The sequence below is a fragment of the Engraulis encrasicolus genome, chromosome 1 (genome assembly GCF_034702125.1).
Source record: "Engraulis encrasicolus isolate BLACKSEA-1 chromosome 1, IST_EnEncr_1.0, whole genome shotgun sequence".
Lineage (NCBI taxonomy): Eukaryota > Metazoa > Chordata > Actinopteri > Clupeiformes > Engraulidae > Engraulis > Engraulis encrasicolus.
In genome coordinates, this window is record NC_085857.1 from 17,909,904 (window position 1) to 17,925,241 (window position 15,338).

Below are 15,338 nucleotides of genomic sequence, written 5' to 3' on the forward strand. Positions count from 1 at the left end.
TAAACATCGAACTGTTTACTTTAACAGAGGACTTGTTGATGCACCCAAAAGTGGTTTCATTCTTTACATATTTTGCCATAAACCGAGAGCAGAAAACACAAGCGATTTGCTAGTACAGTCAAAGAGTCGGAGAGCTGGCTTGGTTGAATCTCTGCGGCTCTCATGTCGATCATAAGTCCTGCCCATTGGCTCATGCAGTCATTCACTGAGTAGAAAAACTCTCTTAGAGAAACGCAACGAGAATGGCAGACGCTGCTCCAGCCCCCGCTGCCGCACCGGCAAAGGCACCCAAGAAGAAGGCACCCAGACCCAAGAAGACTGGTCCAAGTGTCGGCGAGTTGATTGTGAAAGCAATCGCTGCCTCCAAGGAGAAGAAGGGAGTGTCCCTCGCAGCTCTGAAGAAGGCGCTCGCAGCTGGCGGATACGACGTGGAGAAGAACAAGGCTCGTGTCAAAGTGGCAGTCAGAGGACTGGTCACTAAAGGCACCCTTGTCCAGACCAAAGGAGTAGGTGCGTCCGGATCCTTCAAGTTAGCCAAGAAGGCGGCAGAGCCCAAGAAGAAGGCAGTCAAGAAGCCAGCGGCCAAAAAGCCAGCTGCCAAGAAGCCCGCCGCAGCAAAGAAGCCCAAGAAGGCAGCAGCCAAAAAACCAGCCGCCGCCAAGAAGTCCCCGAAGAAGGCTAAGAAGCCCGCAGCCCCCAAGAAGGCTACAAAGAGCCCCAAGAAGGCAAAGAAGCCTGCGGCTCCCAAGAAGGCAGCAAAAAGCCCGAAGAAGGCTAAGGCAGCCAAGCCCAAGGCAGCTAAACCTAAAGCAGCCAAGCCCAAGAAGGCAGCCCCTAAGAAGAAGTAAATTCATTTTAGGCTGCTGTTTCTCAAACAAAAGGCTCTTCTAAGAGCCACCCAATTTCCTCATTAATTGCACACGTTCCAATGAAATGCACGCATCAGTACGGTCTCAGAGTTTGACATGAATGAACGAGCGGTCTCCTGCCAAGCATGATTTGCGCCATTTTTCACAACCAACCTCGCTCATTGTTTGCAAAATCACCGAGGCCCCACTCACGGCCCTGCCACGATACAAAGGCTGAACCCATCCAAACGCTGCCAGTAAATGGTTAGTTATCAACATGCACAAACATCTGTACAAGATACATATGTATATGTAGGCTACACATAACATGCCGTTTGGAACTATATAGTTAATAGTCTATATTTGTTGGAAGCTTTAGAAAGACGCGCAATGAACGCCTGACTCCAGCTGTTTGTTCCTAATGGGATAGGCAACAAGTTGTATACAGTAGAAGTGCTTACATGTGGAATTAGAACACTAAAAGTATGACATTACAAATATTTTTTGTTATAGGGTCGTAATTACATATGTAAGAGTACTTCTACTTCTACTTTATTAAATACACACCTCCGAGAACAGCGCACATAACAAAGCGCATGGTGGGCTGTGTGAAATGCCGCCGTCGTGCATACATGCTTTTATTTTAATTTCATGGCATAAAGTACAATATTTGCCAAAAGAAAGGGAATATGTGATTTTGGGGAGAAGGGGGGAAAGAGCGCCTTTTGAGTTCCCCAACGATGTCACGGTGTTGACTACCCAGTGATTGGCTCCAAAGCTTACAGCTTCAGCCAGTCACCACTCAGGCTCTATGTTGCCTCCCCAGTCGTGGATATATATATAGTGGCGTGAGGTGAGGCGTGAAGTACTCGATTTATCGACATCTAAGACAAAGCAACAACTATGAGCGGAAGAGGCAAAACCGGTGGCAAGGCTAGGGCAAAGGCCAAGACACGGTCATCCAGGGCTGGACTGCAGTTCCCCGTTGGTCGTGTGCACAGGCTGCTGCGTAAAGGCAACTACGGCGAGCGCGTGGGAGCTGGCGCACCCGTCTACCTGGCCGCAGTGCTCGAGTACTTGACCGCTGAGATCCTCGAGTTGGCTGGCAACGCCGCTCGTGACAACAAGAAGACTCGTATCATTCCCCGTCATCTGCAGCTGGCCGTGCGCAACGACGAGGAGTTGAACAAACTGCTCGGTGGAGTCACCATCGCTCAGGGTGGTGTGCTGCCCAACATTCAGGCTGTGCTCCTGCCCAAGAAGACCGAGAAGTCCAAGTAAATCTTCCCCCGACTTCCCTGAACACAACGGCTCTTTTAAGAGCCACCCACACATCCCGAAAAGAGCAATTTCAATGTCTGATAGAAATATTGATGAAACCTAGTAAAACAAAAAATATATACCTACGTGTCACACACGCATCGTGAATAATGGGGATTACTGTGTTAACATCGCCAACTATCTCCAAAACGCTGGCCTATAATTATATACACCGTCTAGGCTACATGGCGGCTAAATAAGAATGTGCCTAGACGCTCCATATGTGAGACACCGGAAGGGAATTGCTTAGCTATCATTAACACAAAGACTCGTTGACTGTCCAAGTATGTTTCCCCGCATTAGACGCCAGCACAGTCAGTTGCCATGCATTCATCCACGACTAATGCTGCATTCCCCAGAGGTAGGAGCTTCCTAGTAGGCAACAAGAAGGCAGCTACCACCCACTTGAAAGCGTTCCAACCAGCATGTCAAACAAACTACAAACATGGAGGGACAAAAACTACATATCCACTTCTCAAAGATGTCAGCAATGTAAACAACATCATGCGTTATCCGCATTTCATCTTTGAAATACGCAATGTCAATATAACTACACCTTAGAAAAGTTAACAGGTTGTTTTGCAACCGTTAACCTGTCCGAATCAACTTTATTTGTCCATAGAATGGTGATGTGCAACATAAACTATTCCTAGCACTGTGCGCTGCCATTGCTGTGATGACATCACGATTGTCAATGGGACGAAGTCAATTTGCTTTGCTTTTGCCCCAGCTCGCGACTTGAACATTCTGCTTCAACAGGCGTTCCGATGCATTTCAGCAAGTAGAAGTCAGAAGTCAGAAACATCCCATCTCCCAATCCTGGGGAACGCACCATATGGTGCAGCTAATATACACATCTTGTGTGTTGATTGCATCCATATGTTGCACGTGAAAGTGTTTCAGAGATGTTTCAAACACGCATAATGGAAAGACCAGTGAGAGTGCTGCGGTGTGGGCGCCAACGCACAATGGAACCCCAAAGCATGTAGGGTGATGTGAAATATGGCTGTGGTTTTAGTAACGTAGCATGAAATGACATGTTGTTTACATGTTGGATAGAGGTGAAAAGTGATTGTTAACTATTTTAACACCGGTAAATAAATTGTATTAGTCGACCAATGGATATGCCTACAGTGCATGTGGGATAGTTAAAGATGAAAAGTGCTTGTTGACTACTATAACACCATTGAATAGAAGTACCATACATTGCACTCTTGGTGGGGCGGTGCTCTATGGTTTAAATTTTAGGCGCCACTGAAATGAAATCCAATCAGAGGGAATTGGCGAGGACACGTCATTGGAGGGAAGTCTCGGATGTGGCGTTTAAATAGCATGCGCTTCGTATTTGGCTTCACGTTCGAATCTTCCAACGAAGCTCAACGATGGCAAGAACCAAGCAAACTGCCCGCAAGTCCACCGGAGGCAAAGCCCCGAGGAAGCAGCTCGCCACCAAGGCAGCGCGTAAAAGCGCACCGGCTACCGGTGGCGTGAAGAAGCCTCACCGTTACAGGCCAGGAACTGTTGCTCTGAGAGAGATCCGTCGCTACCAGAAATCCACTGAGCTGCTGATCCGCAAGCTGCCCTTCCAGCGTCTGGTCAGGGAAATCGCTCAGGATTTCAAGACCGACCTGCGCTTCCAGAGCTCTGCTGTCATGGCTCTGCAGGAGGCTAGCGAGGCTTACCTGGTTGGTCTGTTCGAGGACACCAACCTGTGCGCCATCCACGCCAAGAGAGTGACCATCATGCCCAAGGACATCCAGCTGGCTCGTCGTATCCGCGGAGAGCGTGCTTAAGTCTTTCCCCTTTACAACAACAACGGCTCTTTTAAGAGCCACCCACACCTTCCTATGAAAGCATTGTTTCTACCTTGCCAGTGGCAGTAAAAAGCGAAGCACAGCACAGTACGGCGCTTGCTCTGTGCGATATAGCAGCAATCAATGCTGCAATCATATTTTGAAGCCAAGACTATCAGCCCATGAATTAACATTCTACACAACGTGTGAGTCTACAGCGAGAGCGCACGCTGGCCGAGCAGTCGATATTTGTTATTATTGTTAACCAATACATCCTTGTCGTACTTTTCAGAATACATTCCCCAATCTTAAATGTGATCTAATTTGTAGGCCAATTATAGTAGGCCTACACTGTTGTTCGCAACTTCACATTACACGCATCAACATGATCCAATACAGCACACTGCAAAAAGTAAAGCAGGGCGTACAAAAAAAAGTTAGGAGTCCGGGCTGCTTGACTTTGGTCAACTTAAACTTGAGAAGTTGTGCGGATTTCACATAGTAACTTAAACACTTAATACACACGTGCTTTAATTGGCCTACACGTTCAACCAGGTTTTAGGTTGTACTGACTAATGCGAGGCCCAATATCAAAATTAAACTGGGAAAGACTGCAATATCTTACTGCGCGTAATCCTGAATATAGACCTGGCGAATTATACAGTAGCCTACATTTAGTCTGCCATCTTATGGATTGGTGGTTTTGGTTGTGAGCGTGTGAGTGGAAGACTTCATTTCATCACATAAAAGTCATTCTGTTGGACATTCACAGGATATGGAATAGCTTTTCGATGAGATTTTGGGTGGCTCTTAAAAGAGCCTTTGGTTGGGGAAAAGGTAGTAGAACTCTTTACTTGGAGCTGGTGTACTTGGTGACGGCCTTGGTTCCCTCAGACACGGCGTGCTTGGCGAGCTCACCGGGCAGCAAAAGACGCACTGCGGTCTGAATCTCCCTGGAGGAGATGGTATGGCGCTTGTTGTAATGTGCCAGGCGGGAAGCCTCACCAGCGATGCGCTCGAAGATATCGTTGACGAAGGAGTTCATGATGCTCATGGCCTTAGAAGAGATCCCAGTATCGGGGTGGACCTGCTTCAGGACTTTGTACACGTAGATGGCATAGCTCTCCTTCCTGGTCCTCTTGCGCTTCTTGCCACCCTTTCCGGCGGTCTTGCTCACGGCTTTCTTTGAGCCCTTCTTGGGCGCAGGCTTGGCTGGATCAGGCATGGTTAGCAGATGTCTAGGACAGCGATGTTGAGCGCGGTTGCTCTGCTCTTCTTATACCCACCAGTATGCAAACGCCTCACTTCAAATCGACACAAGCTGAGCTCCAAGACAATCCGATGAGCCATTTCCCTCCCTTTTCAGAGACGATGATTGGTTACTTTTGAAATAGGGGGACGTTCCGTCTGTCTCAAAGAACACACTACCGACAAACGTTAGTTTTGTCCTCATTGCACACTGACCATTTCCCGCACTTTTTAACGAAATAAATTACGTTCAACGAAGTAATACTAGCAGCACATTCTAGTCAGATTAACTAAAAGCACATGGAAAGTTACAAAAAAGTACATGTATGTTGCGAGCATGCAGGCTTAAGTTTTTTTAAAGGGTAAATAGCAGACCTTATTGTAGGCCTACTATTAATTTGCCTATTATTCATTCTGCTTTAGGGTAGAGTATCATTTATGGATCCCAGGGGGAAATTATTGAGAAGGACATTTCTGACCGCATTTTGACTACCGTTTTCGCGATTTTAAAATATAAATTTACACAATGGACCACATTGTGGAATGTGGCTTTTGTCACGACCAGCTCATAGGAAAACTGCCTACACAGTAAAAAAAAAGATGACTCACGGTGCAATGATACAGTTAAATCATTCTACACGGCAATGGGCATGGTCTAACTTGAATTAACAAGTTTAACTGCCTCAGAATTCCAAATTGATTTAATCTTTACTGCAAGTCGTGTGAATCGTTTGAACACCAAGTTGAATTTCAACGCTTCATAATGTATAATAAGGATTGAAATTACATTAAATTCAGCGGCAGCTGGTGTACAGTTGTTAAACATATTGTAGGCCTACAATGACGTGGAATTGTTCATTCCAAGTTCTAAATAAAACCAACCATTAGCCTACATAGTTTCATACAGACGTTTCCTTTCATCTGAGTATGGACATATTAGCTTTTTTAGATATGTGGGTGGCTCTTAAAAGAGCCTTTGGGTTTTTTGGGGTGAGTCGATATTTAACCTCCGAAACCGTACAGAGTACGGCCCTGGCGTTTCAGAGCATAGACGACGTCCATGGCTGTGACAGTCTTCCTCTTAGCATGCTCGGTGTAGGTGACGGCATCACGGATCACGTTCTCAAGGAACACCTTCAGCACACCACGAGTCTCCTCGTAGATGAGCCCAGAGATACGCTTCACACCACCACGGCGAGCGAGGCGCCTGATTGCAGGCTTGGTGATACCCTGGATGTTATCGCGAAGAACTTTCCGATGACGCTTTGCGCCACCCTTTCCAAGACCTTTTCCTCCTTTGCCGCGTCCACTCATGTTGTCTCTCTGAAATTATAAAGACTGGTACCTTCCCATGGTGAGCCCCGCTTATTTGTACCAGACAGGAGGACCTGCTTGAATCCAGGCTTACTAGGGCCACGCGCCCCTCCCTTTGTGAGTTCGAAACAGTTATGGCGGGCGCTTGTAAGCTACCCATCACGCCGTGACATGCGCAGCGCTCTTCTAATAGCGACAATGTAACACACGAGTAGGCCTATGCATTGTTACAACCTTTAAACTGTAGAGCAGTCGCATTCTACATACTACATGCATAATGACATTGATATGCATGAATGCATGCATTAATATTTGTTTATTCTTTCTTTTTTTCACTCTGACAGGGGTGGGGGCAATATGTTTGGTTTGCTTTACTATTTCGGACGAATGTTTGCTGGTTGGTATGGGCCAAGATGAAGAATTATACTAATGGTGCATTCCCCAGGGCTGGGAGATGGGATGTTTCTGACCTCCTACTTGCTGAAATGCATTGTGGTGCGTTCCCCAGGGCTGGGAGATGGGATGTTTCTGACCTCCTACTTGCTGAAATGCATTGGAACGCCTGTTGAAGCGGGATGTTCAAGTCGCCAGCTGGGGCAAAAGCGAAGCAAACCGACTTCGCCCCATTGACTATCGTGATGTCATCACAGCAATGGCAGCGCACAGTGTTAGGAATAGTTTATGTTGCACATCACCATTCTATGGACAAATAAAGTTGATTCAGACAGGTTAACGGTTGCAAAACAGCCTGTTAACTTTTCTAAGGTGTAGTTATATTGACATTGCGTCTTTCAAAGATGAAATGCGGCTAAATGAAAATAACGCATGATGTTGTTTACATTGCTGACATCTTTGAGAAGTGGATATGTAATTTTTGTCCCTCCATGTTTGTAGTTTGTTTGACTTGCTGGTTGGAACGCTTTCAAGTGGGAGGTAGCTGCCTCCTTGTTGCCTACTAGGAAGCTCCTACCTCTGGGGAATGCACCATAACAGCCCGTATATGCTACATATGTCCTTGTGTAGTGTACATGTGTGTGTCATTTGTCTGTTTGCTGTGCTATGTTTTGGTGTACATCACACTCTCATGTCCAAACAGAAGTTCTTTTGAAGAGACAATAAATGATTATCTTATCTTATTATCTCATAATAATAATAATATTAATACTCCGTGGAATTGATTACTCATTGTAACGATAAGAAAAATATAGTTTAAATATAAGCCTATGCAAAGATTGCATTGACAAGACATTCTGTCGAGATGAGCTACACTGCAAATTCCAGAGAGTTAGAATCAACAACGAGAGTGTTAATATTAACACTATGAAAGTGTTTATATTGTCCCAATCTGTGGAGTGTTAGTAGAACACTCCCAAAAGTGTTAAGAGAGTTGCAGTAACTCCAAGCAGAGTTAGTTATTAATACTCGGGGAGTTGCAATAACTCCAAGCAGATTTAGTTATTAACTTCCTGGTAACACCAAATAGTGTTACATTGCCATTAGACACTGCATACAGTTACAATCAGACAACTGATTGGACTGATTATACTCAGGTGAGTCCAATTAATGAGTTACAATCAGACAACTGATTGGACAGATTATACTCAGGTGAGTCCAATTATAGAGTTACAATCAGACAAGTTATTGGACTGATTATACTCAATGGAGTCCAATAAACATCAACCTAATTAGATACGTAAAATAAATGCCTAATTGACAGATTTGTCTAGTGCTGGCAGGTGGACCAGTCTAGTATCATCAATGAAGGGTATGCAAACGCATTCCTCATGTATTATTATTTTTTTTTAAATGCCCTGAAAATAACCTTATGGAAAATGTAGGCCACAGCTAGCTGGCAAGCAAGCTAACAAACAAGCTAGTTGGCAAGCCATACAGCCACCCTTACAACGTGACCAGCTTGCCGGGCCGGCCAGGCCAGTTCGGGGCAGGCCAGCCAGCCTTACAGCCAGCCAGCTAGCTGTAGTTATGATCTCACATGAAACATTATAGCATCCTATTAGCTCTTATGACAGTTTATCATCCAGCTCTGTGCATAGAGGGGTATAGCTATTCATAATGCACTATAAGCCCCATCAGGCAGCCTGTAGTTTATAGCCAGTCATGAGCACTCATGTGCACCCTTGGATTTATAAATCATTATGAGCTAGATTCGTGGTTATTCATAACAATTAATATAAAGCATCATGAAGCATTATGAGTGTAGTCATAATACTTTGTAAGTAATTATAATGTGCATTATAATTTGTTATAAATGCGCTATAGATATGGGCTCTACGTAAAGTGTTACCGGAATGTGACATGGATTCTCAGTATAGGCCTACTAATATCAAAATTCAGATACTATTTTGGTAAAGGGCTCCACTTTCAATATTAAAGCTGTTGCATGGGCTACTTTAAAGCTACCCCACAGAGATAAGGGGGGAATCATCTTTTCTTTTTTGCAAAATGCATATATTAATTTGGTACAGGGTTCCAAGTTCAATATTAAAGCTGTACATTATTTTGGGGAGATTGCTTCATTATAAGGCCACATATTGGGCAGCTGAATATCAAATGATAGTACCAGCATCTCCTGGTGCATGTTGCATAACACTGAGGACGTGATGGTAAAGATGGACAGAAAATGAAACCACCCAGGCATTATTATGAAGTAAAATGCCATAGTGTCATGTCACTGTGTGGTGAGGCATAGTGAATTGCAGTCCTTGTCCTGTTTCCCAAGGTGAAATGAGAAGCCAGAGACCAATACTTGTGTGTACACCATGTGTGTGCTTGGCCTTGCCATCCATTCTTTAGTGCATGATGATTGTAGATCATAAAGCGGAGACGGCAACATCAACACACACATTAAAACATCAAACACACATTTGCTCACCAAGTTTAAACATGGCAAAAGGCTCAATGATTACTTTAGTGGCACATCTGTGCTTGTTTTTTTGCCCTAAGGTTCCTAATGACTATACGCGTATGGCCAGTTGGGCACGCAAGGGACTGTGTTTTACGCAGTCCAAAACATGCTATTTGTAGAGTAATACAGAAGGCTTAAGCAAGTTATAACTTTTTCGTTGGATAGACGACATTGTGAATTTGATCACATGGGCTTCGAAGACAACGTGTGATATTTGGAAAACTCTTAAAATCCCAAGTTTCCATGCCAAAACAGACACAAGTCCCCATAACTCCACCGGCACTATTGAAGTTGGGGGCACGTTTAAACACCAGAAACGGACATAGAGCCACTTTGTTCATGTTTCTGGGAACATCGAACTGTTTACTTTAACAGAGGACTTGTTGATGCACCCACAAGTGGTTTCATTCTTTACATATTTTGCCATAAACCGAGAGCAGAAAACACAAGCGATTTGCTAGTACCGTCAAAGAGACGGAGTGCTCTCTTAGTTGAATCTCTACGGCTCTCATGTCGATTATAAGGCCTGCCCACTGGCTCTCCCAGCCATTCACTGAGTAGAGACACTCTCTTAGAGAAACGTAACGAGAATGGCAGACGCTGCTCCAGCCCCCGTTGCCGCACCGGCAAAGGCACCCAAGAAGAAGGCACCCAGGCCCAAGAAGGCTGGTCCAAGTGTCGGCGAGTTGATTGTCAAAGCAATCGCTGCCTCCAAGGAGAAGAAGGGAGTCTCCCTCGCAGCTCTGAAGAAGGCGCTCGCAGCTGGCGGATACGATGTGGAGAAGAACAAGGCTCGCGTCAAAGTGGCAGTCAGAGGACTCGTCACTAAAGGCACCCTTGTACAGACTAAAGGAGTCGGTGCGTCCGGATCCTTCAAATTGGCCAAGAAGGCAGCAGAGCCCAAGAAGAAGGCAGTCAAGAAGCCAGCGGCCAAAAAGCCAGCTGCCAAGAAGCCAGCCGCAGCAAAGAAGCCCAAGAAGGCAGCAGCCAAAAAGCCAGCCGCCGCCAAGAAGTCACCGAAGAAGGCTAAGAAGCCCGCCGCCCCCAAGAAGGCTACAAAGAGCCCTAAGAAGGCAAAGAAGCCCGCGGCTCCCAAGAAGGCAGCAAAGAGCCCGAAGAAGGCTAAGGCAGCCAAGCCCAAGGCAGCTAAACCTAAAGCAGCCAAGCCCAAGAAGGCAGCCCCTAAGAAGAAGTAAATTCATTTTAGGTTGCTGTTTCTCAAACAAAAGGCTCTTGTAAGAGCCACCCAATTTCCTCATTAATTGCACATGTTCCAATGAAATGCCCGCATCAGTATTGTCTCAGAGTTTGACCTGAATGAACGAGCGGTCGGCTGCCAAGCATGATTTGCGCCATTTTTCCACAACCAACCTCATTCATTGTTTGCAAAATCACTGAGGCCCCGCTCACGCCCCTGTCGCTACTGCCATGCCGATACAATGGCTTAACCCAGCCACACGCTCCAAATGAATGGTTAGTTATGGACATGCACACACATCTGTACAAGCACATAACATGTTTATAGCTAATTGTTGGAAGCTTTAGAAAGACGCGCAATGCACGCATGACTCGAGCTGTTTGTTTCTAATGGGACAGGCAACAGAGTTGTATACAATAGAAGTATTTAGATGTGTAATTACAACACTAGTAGTATGGCACTACAAATATTCTATGTTATAGGGTCGTAATTACATCTGTAAGTGTACTTCTACTTTATTAAATATACACCTCAGAGAACGGAGCACATAACAAAGCGCATGTTTGGCTGTATGGAATTCCGTTGTCATGCATACATGCTTTTGCTTTAATTTCATGGCGTAAAGTATATGATTTGCCAAATAAAATGAATGTGATTTTGGGGAGAAGGGGGAAAGAGCGCCTTTTGAGTTCCCCATCAACGTCACTGTGCTGACTACCCAGTGATTGGCTCCAAAGCTTACAGCTTCAGCCACTCAGGCTTTAGGCTGCCTCCCCTGTCGTGCATATATAGTGGCCTGAGGTGAGGAGAAAAGTACTCGATTTCTCGAAATCTAAGACGAAGCAACAAATATGAGCGGAAGAGGCAAAACCGGTGGCAAGGCTAGGGCAAAGGCCAAGACTCGGTCATCCAGGGCTGGACTGCAGTTCCCCGTTGGTCGTGTGCACAGGCTGCTGCGTAAAGGCAACTATGCTCAGCGCGTGGGAGCTGGTGCACCCGTCTACATGGCTGCAGTGCTCGAGTACTTGACCGCTGAGATCCTCGAGTTGGCCGGTAACGCCGCTCGTGACAACAAGAAGAGTCGCATTATCCCTCGTCATCTGCAACTGGCCGTGCGTAACGACGAGGAGTTGAACAAACTGCTCGGTGGCGTTACCATCGCTCAGGGTGGTGTGCTGCCCAACATCCAGGCTGTGCTCCTGCCCAAGAAGACCGAGAAGTCCAAGTAAATTTGCCCCAACGTCCCAGACCACAAAGGCTCTTTTAAGAGCCACCCACCTTTTCCCAAAAAAGCTATTTTTCACGTGTGTAACAAATGCAGATACGGTAAAAATCACATCGAACAGGTGCAAGATGACCTCCGTTACAGACGCAGCACAGCTCGCTGCAATGTATCCACTACTAGGTGAAGCTAATACACATATTGTATAAATTATGCAACACCGATGGTGGTGCTGTTTGCGCGCCACTCCAAATGAAGCCGAAAACATGAAATATATGGCTTTACTTGTGTACTTGAATTGACCAACCAGGCTTAATTTTGTACTGACACACGCGAGGCCCAAGTTTAACTGGGAAAGACTGCAATATCTTACTGTGCGACGTCCTGAATATAGACCTGGACAATTATACAGTACATTTCGTCTGTTAGCTTACGGACTGATGGTTATGGTTGTGCGCGTCTGTGTGGAAGACTATTTGATCACATTCTGCAGGATCTTGGCAAGATATGGAATAGCTTTTCGATGAGATTTTGAGTGGCTCTTAAAAGAGCCTTTGGGTGGGGAAAATGTGGGCGAACACTTTACTTGGAGCTGGTGTACTTGGTGACGGCCTTGGTTCCCTCAGACACGGCGTGCTTGGCGAGCTCACCGGGCAGCAACAGACGCACTGCGGTCTGAATCTCCCTGGAGGAGATGGTGTGGCGCTTGTTGTAATGTGCCAGGCGGGACGCCTCACCAGCGATGCGCTCGAAGATGTCGTTGACGAAGGAGTTCATGATGCTCATGGCCTTTGAAGAGATCCCAGTATCGGGGTGGACCTGCTTCAGGACCTTGTACACGTAGATGGCATAGCTCTCCTTCCTGGTCCTCTTGCGCTTCTTTCCACCCTTTCCAGCGGTCTTGCTCACGGCTTTCTTGGAGCCCTTTTTGGGCGCAGGTTTGGCTGGATCAGGCATGGTGATAATGCAGTCGGGTACTAACACATGCACTGAGATGTACTGTATATATAACAACTGCTGTATTACGTCACACAAGCTGCGCTCAAAGACAACCCAATGAGCCATTTCCCTCCATTTTCAGAGGCGATGATTGGTTACTTTTGAAATAGGGGGATGTTCTGTCTGCCTCAAAGAACACTCGACCTTAGTTTTTGCCCTCATTGCACACTGACCATTTCCCGCACTTTCTTTAACGAAATGAATCACGTTCAACGAAGTAATGTGAGTAGCTTTTTCCAGTGAGATGAACACAAGACTCAAGTTACTATTAGTCCACGGGCCAGGTGAGATGTCGGTACCACTCAGAGGGGCAAAGGTTGCTTATATTTTTTGAAAAGATACATGTCTGAAGTTAACATTTTTGTATGATAACCCTTCTGGAAGTACAGCCAAGTTAGGGTTATCAGCCGTTAAAGTAACACCCCCCCATCAAAAATAAAGGTTTTTAAGATGGGTGCCTGTCTTTCTACTGGCCCTTGTTTAAGACATATAGGGATGGTTAATTCTGTTATGTGTGGTATCGTTGCGAAGGGGAGACTCTGAGCTTTCATCCGACACCTTTCGAGAACATTTTGGTTAAGTATAGCCCTCCCTGCAGCTCTTCAAACATTTACTCAGACAGATTTCTTTCCAATTTCGCCAATATCATCTCTTGTCTTTTCATACTGTGGTATCAGGGAGCATCAGAGAGACCTATTTTAAACTCTAAAATACTGTCTTGAGTATCAGGAATCTGAAAATGTATACTTTCACTATGTTATCCCATGTTTAGGGGGGGATTTTCAGTCTTGTATCAGGCATGCCTTTTTTTTGTTGCTGTTTTTGTGTGTGCTAATGTCTCGTATAGTCAGGAGGCAAGGCCTTTTTGAGACATTTTGCAGCTGGTTATCATAGACTTGTTATATATCATCAGGGAAGCCGACAGGGGGGGACAAAGGGATGTCTTGTCCCGGGCCCAGGGAGAGAGGGGGCCCAGAATTGGATCCTCATTACATTGTATGTATTGAATTTGGGGCCCTTTCAGATGTCTTTGTCCCGGGCCCAGCCAAGGCTGTCAGCGGCCCTGTATATCATATGAAAGCTTGGATTGTATAGTGTACAGATATGACCATGTATTTGGTGTAGCCATTTGCATAGCAACCTATTTGCATAGCAACGGTTGCCAATTTGTTGTTATGACTGAAACTTAATTATATGTCCAAAATACCTCAAGACGTTTTCAACCTTGAAGATGAATTTGAGTGGTAATCACAATATATCTGACTCCCACTCCACTTTTCTTTTTTACACCGCATTGTACATGACCCCACACTACTCTATCAGTTCCATGCAGTGGTAAACTGGCAACGCTTCTAGGGCCATTCTGCATTTGGTTATCATAGCTCATTATACACCATATTAAAGCTTGGCGTTTGCAGTATATGGGATATTATTATATATTTGCTGTACCTATTTGCCTAGCAACGCAGGTAAAGCATTTTCCTTACCAATCAGCATCAATGATACAGTTTCTCAGCGATTCCATTGTGTTATGATACGTGAATCCTGTCTACTTGTCCTACTATCAGTGTTGTGATGCAATACATCAAGAGGTTATATACAACATCTACATATGATAATGGCCCATTTGATGTTGGTCTTCCAACCGAAATCATAGCAAATGTGTGAGAAATACAATAGGCCTTTAAACATATCGTGCCAACTTTTATAGACATATTGTGTCATGTTAAATATGACTTAAAAATGTTCGGTTACTACATGTCAGACCTACATGTATCTTAATTTTACATCTGCTTAGCAGCAGAGATGGGAAAAGAGTTGAAGTTGTACTCAAGTGAGCGTAGGCCTATCTTTCTTAAGTCTTATCGAGGGGTAAGTAAAAGTGATGTAGGGCCTACTCATCCAAAATCTGCTCAAGTAAAGGTAAAGTAGTTCAAAAAAGTACTGAACTTAAAATGTAATTTGATGAAAAATAGTTCTTTGTTACTTTCAATTAGATGTCCTCTTAGATGTCCTCCTAGGCCTCTTTTTTGTCTTTTATGGCTCATTTTGTGACAGGAAAGGATTGACGAGAGAGAGAGGCGGCAGCCTGGTGCCCTATCTAGCAACGGTCCATGCCTATAGTCCTTTTGAGATGCTCTTCATTTAGTGGTTTTGCTTAGTCAATAATGACACATCTGGTGTTCCCAGACAGGCCCTCTTGCAGGAAACCAGCAGATATATCATCTACAAACCTAAAGGCCAACTTGGGTCTTGGGTAGTGGTTTGAACAGGCATCTGGTATTGGAGACCTAGACTGTATCAGAGGTGTCATGATATATAGCAAAATATATACTGACCATTCAGAAGACAAAAACATAATTTCAGCAGGGGATGTTTTCTTGGCACACGTTGGGGCCCTTTGTACCAATCAAGCATTATTTCAATGCCCAGTCTATTTGAGCATTGCAGGCAGTTAAATGGCTTCTTA

At 45.1% G+C, this 15,338-nt stretch overlaps 7 protein-coding genes across 7 annotated transcripts; 4 read left to right on the forward strand and 3 right to left on the reverse strand.

Annotated features, from left to right (window-relative positions):
• The first annotated feature begins 218 nt into the window (after positions 1-218).
• On the forward strand, positions 219-910 carry LOC134448443 (histone H1-like). Its single transcript, XM_063198117.1, has one exon. The coding sequence runs from the start codon at positions 243-245 to the stop codon at positions 846-848; it is 606 nt and encodes a 201-aa protein (XP_063054187.1). The 5' UTR covers positions 219-242; the 3' UTR covers positions 849-910.
• An 811-nt stretch (positions 911-1,721) lies between these two features.
• On the forward strand, positions 1,722-2,178 carry LOC134448486 (histone H2A-like). Its single transcript, XM_063198155.1, has one exon. It carries the CDS (start codon positions 1,752-1,754, stop codon positions 2,127-2,129), a length of 378 nt encoding a protein of 125 aa, XP_063054225.1. The 5' UTR covers positions 1,722-1,751; the 3' UTR covers positions 2,130-2,178.
• A 1,983-nt stretch (positions 2,179-4,161) lies between these two features.
• On the reverse strand, positions 4,162-5,232 carry LOC134448524 (histone H2B 1/2-like). Its single transcript, XM_063198198.1, has one exon. The coding sequence runs from the start codon at positions 5,184-5,186 to the stop codon at positions 4,812-4,814; it is 375 nt and encodes a 124-aa protein (XP_063054268.1). The 5' UTR covers positions 5,187-5,232; the 3' UTR covers positions 4,162-4,811.
• A 979-nt stretch (positions 5,233-6,211) lies between these two features.
• On the reverse strand, positions 6,212-6,523 carry LOC134456467 (histone H4). Its single transcript, XM_063207830.1, has one exon. It carries the CDS (start codon positions 6,521-6,523, stop codon positions 6,212-6,214), a length of 312 nt encoding a protein of 103 aa, XP_063063900.1.
• A 3,493-nt stretch (positions 6,524-10,016) lies between these two features.
• Positions 10,017-10,661, forward strand: LOC134448432 (histone H1-like). The gene has a single exon (XM_063198109.1). It carries the CDS (start codon positions 10,040-10,042, stop codon positions 10,643-10,645), a length of 606 nt encoding a protein of 201 aa, XP_063054179.1. The 5' UTR covers positions 10,017-10,039; the 3' UTR covers positions 10,646-10,661.
• Positions 10,662-11,479: 818 nt separating this feature from the next.
• LOC134448465 (histone H2A-like) lies at positions 11,480-11,902 on the forward strand. The gene has a single exon (XM_063198137.1). It carries the CDS (start codon positions 11,499-11,501, stop codon positions 11,874-11,876), a length of 378 nt encoding a protein of 125 aa, XP_063054207.1. The 5' UTR covers positions 11,480-11,498; the 3' UTR covers positions 11,877-11,902.
• Positions 11,903-12,398: 496 nt separating this feature from the next.
• On the reverse strand, positions 12,399-12,833 carry LOC134448513 (histone H2B 1/2-like). Its single transcript, XM_063198188.1, has one exon. The coding sequence runs from the start codon at positions 12,824-12,826 to the stop codon at positions 12,452-12,454; it is 375 nt and encodes a 124-aa protein (XP_063054258.1). The 5' UTR covers positions 12,827-12,833; the 3' UTR covers positions 12,399-12,451.
• Positions 12,834-15,338: the final 2,505 nt, after the last annotated feature.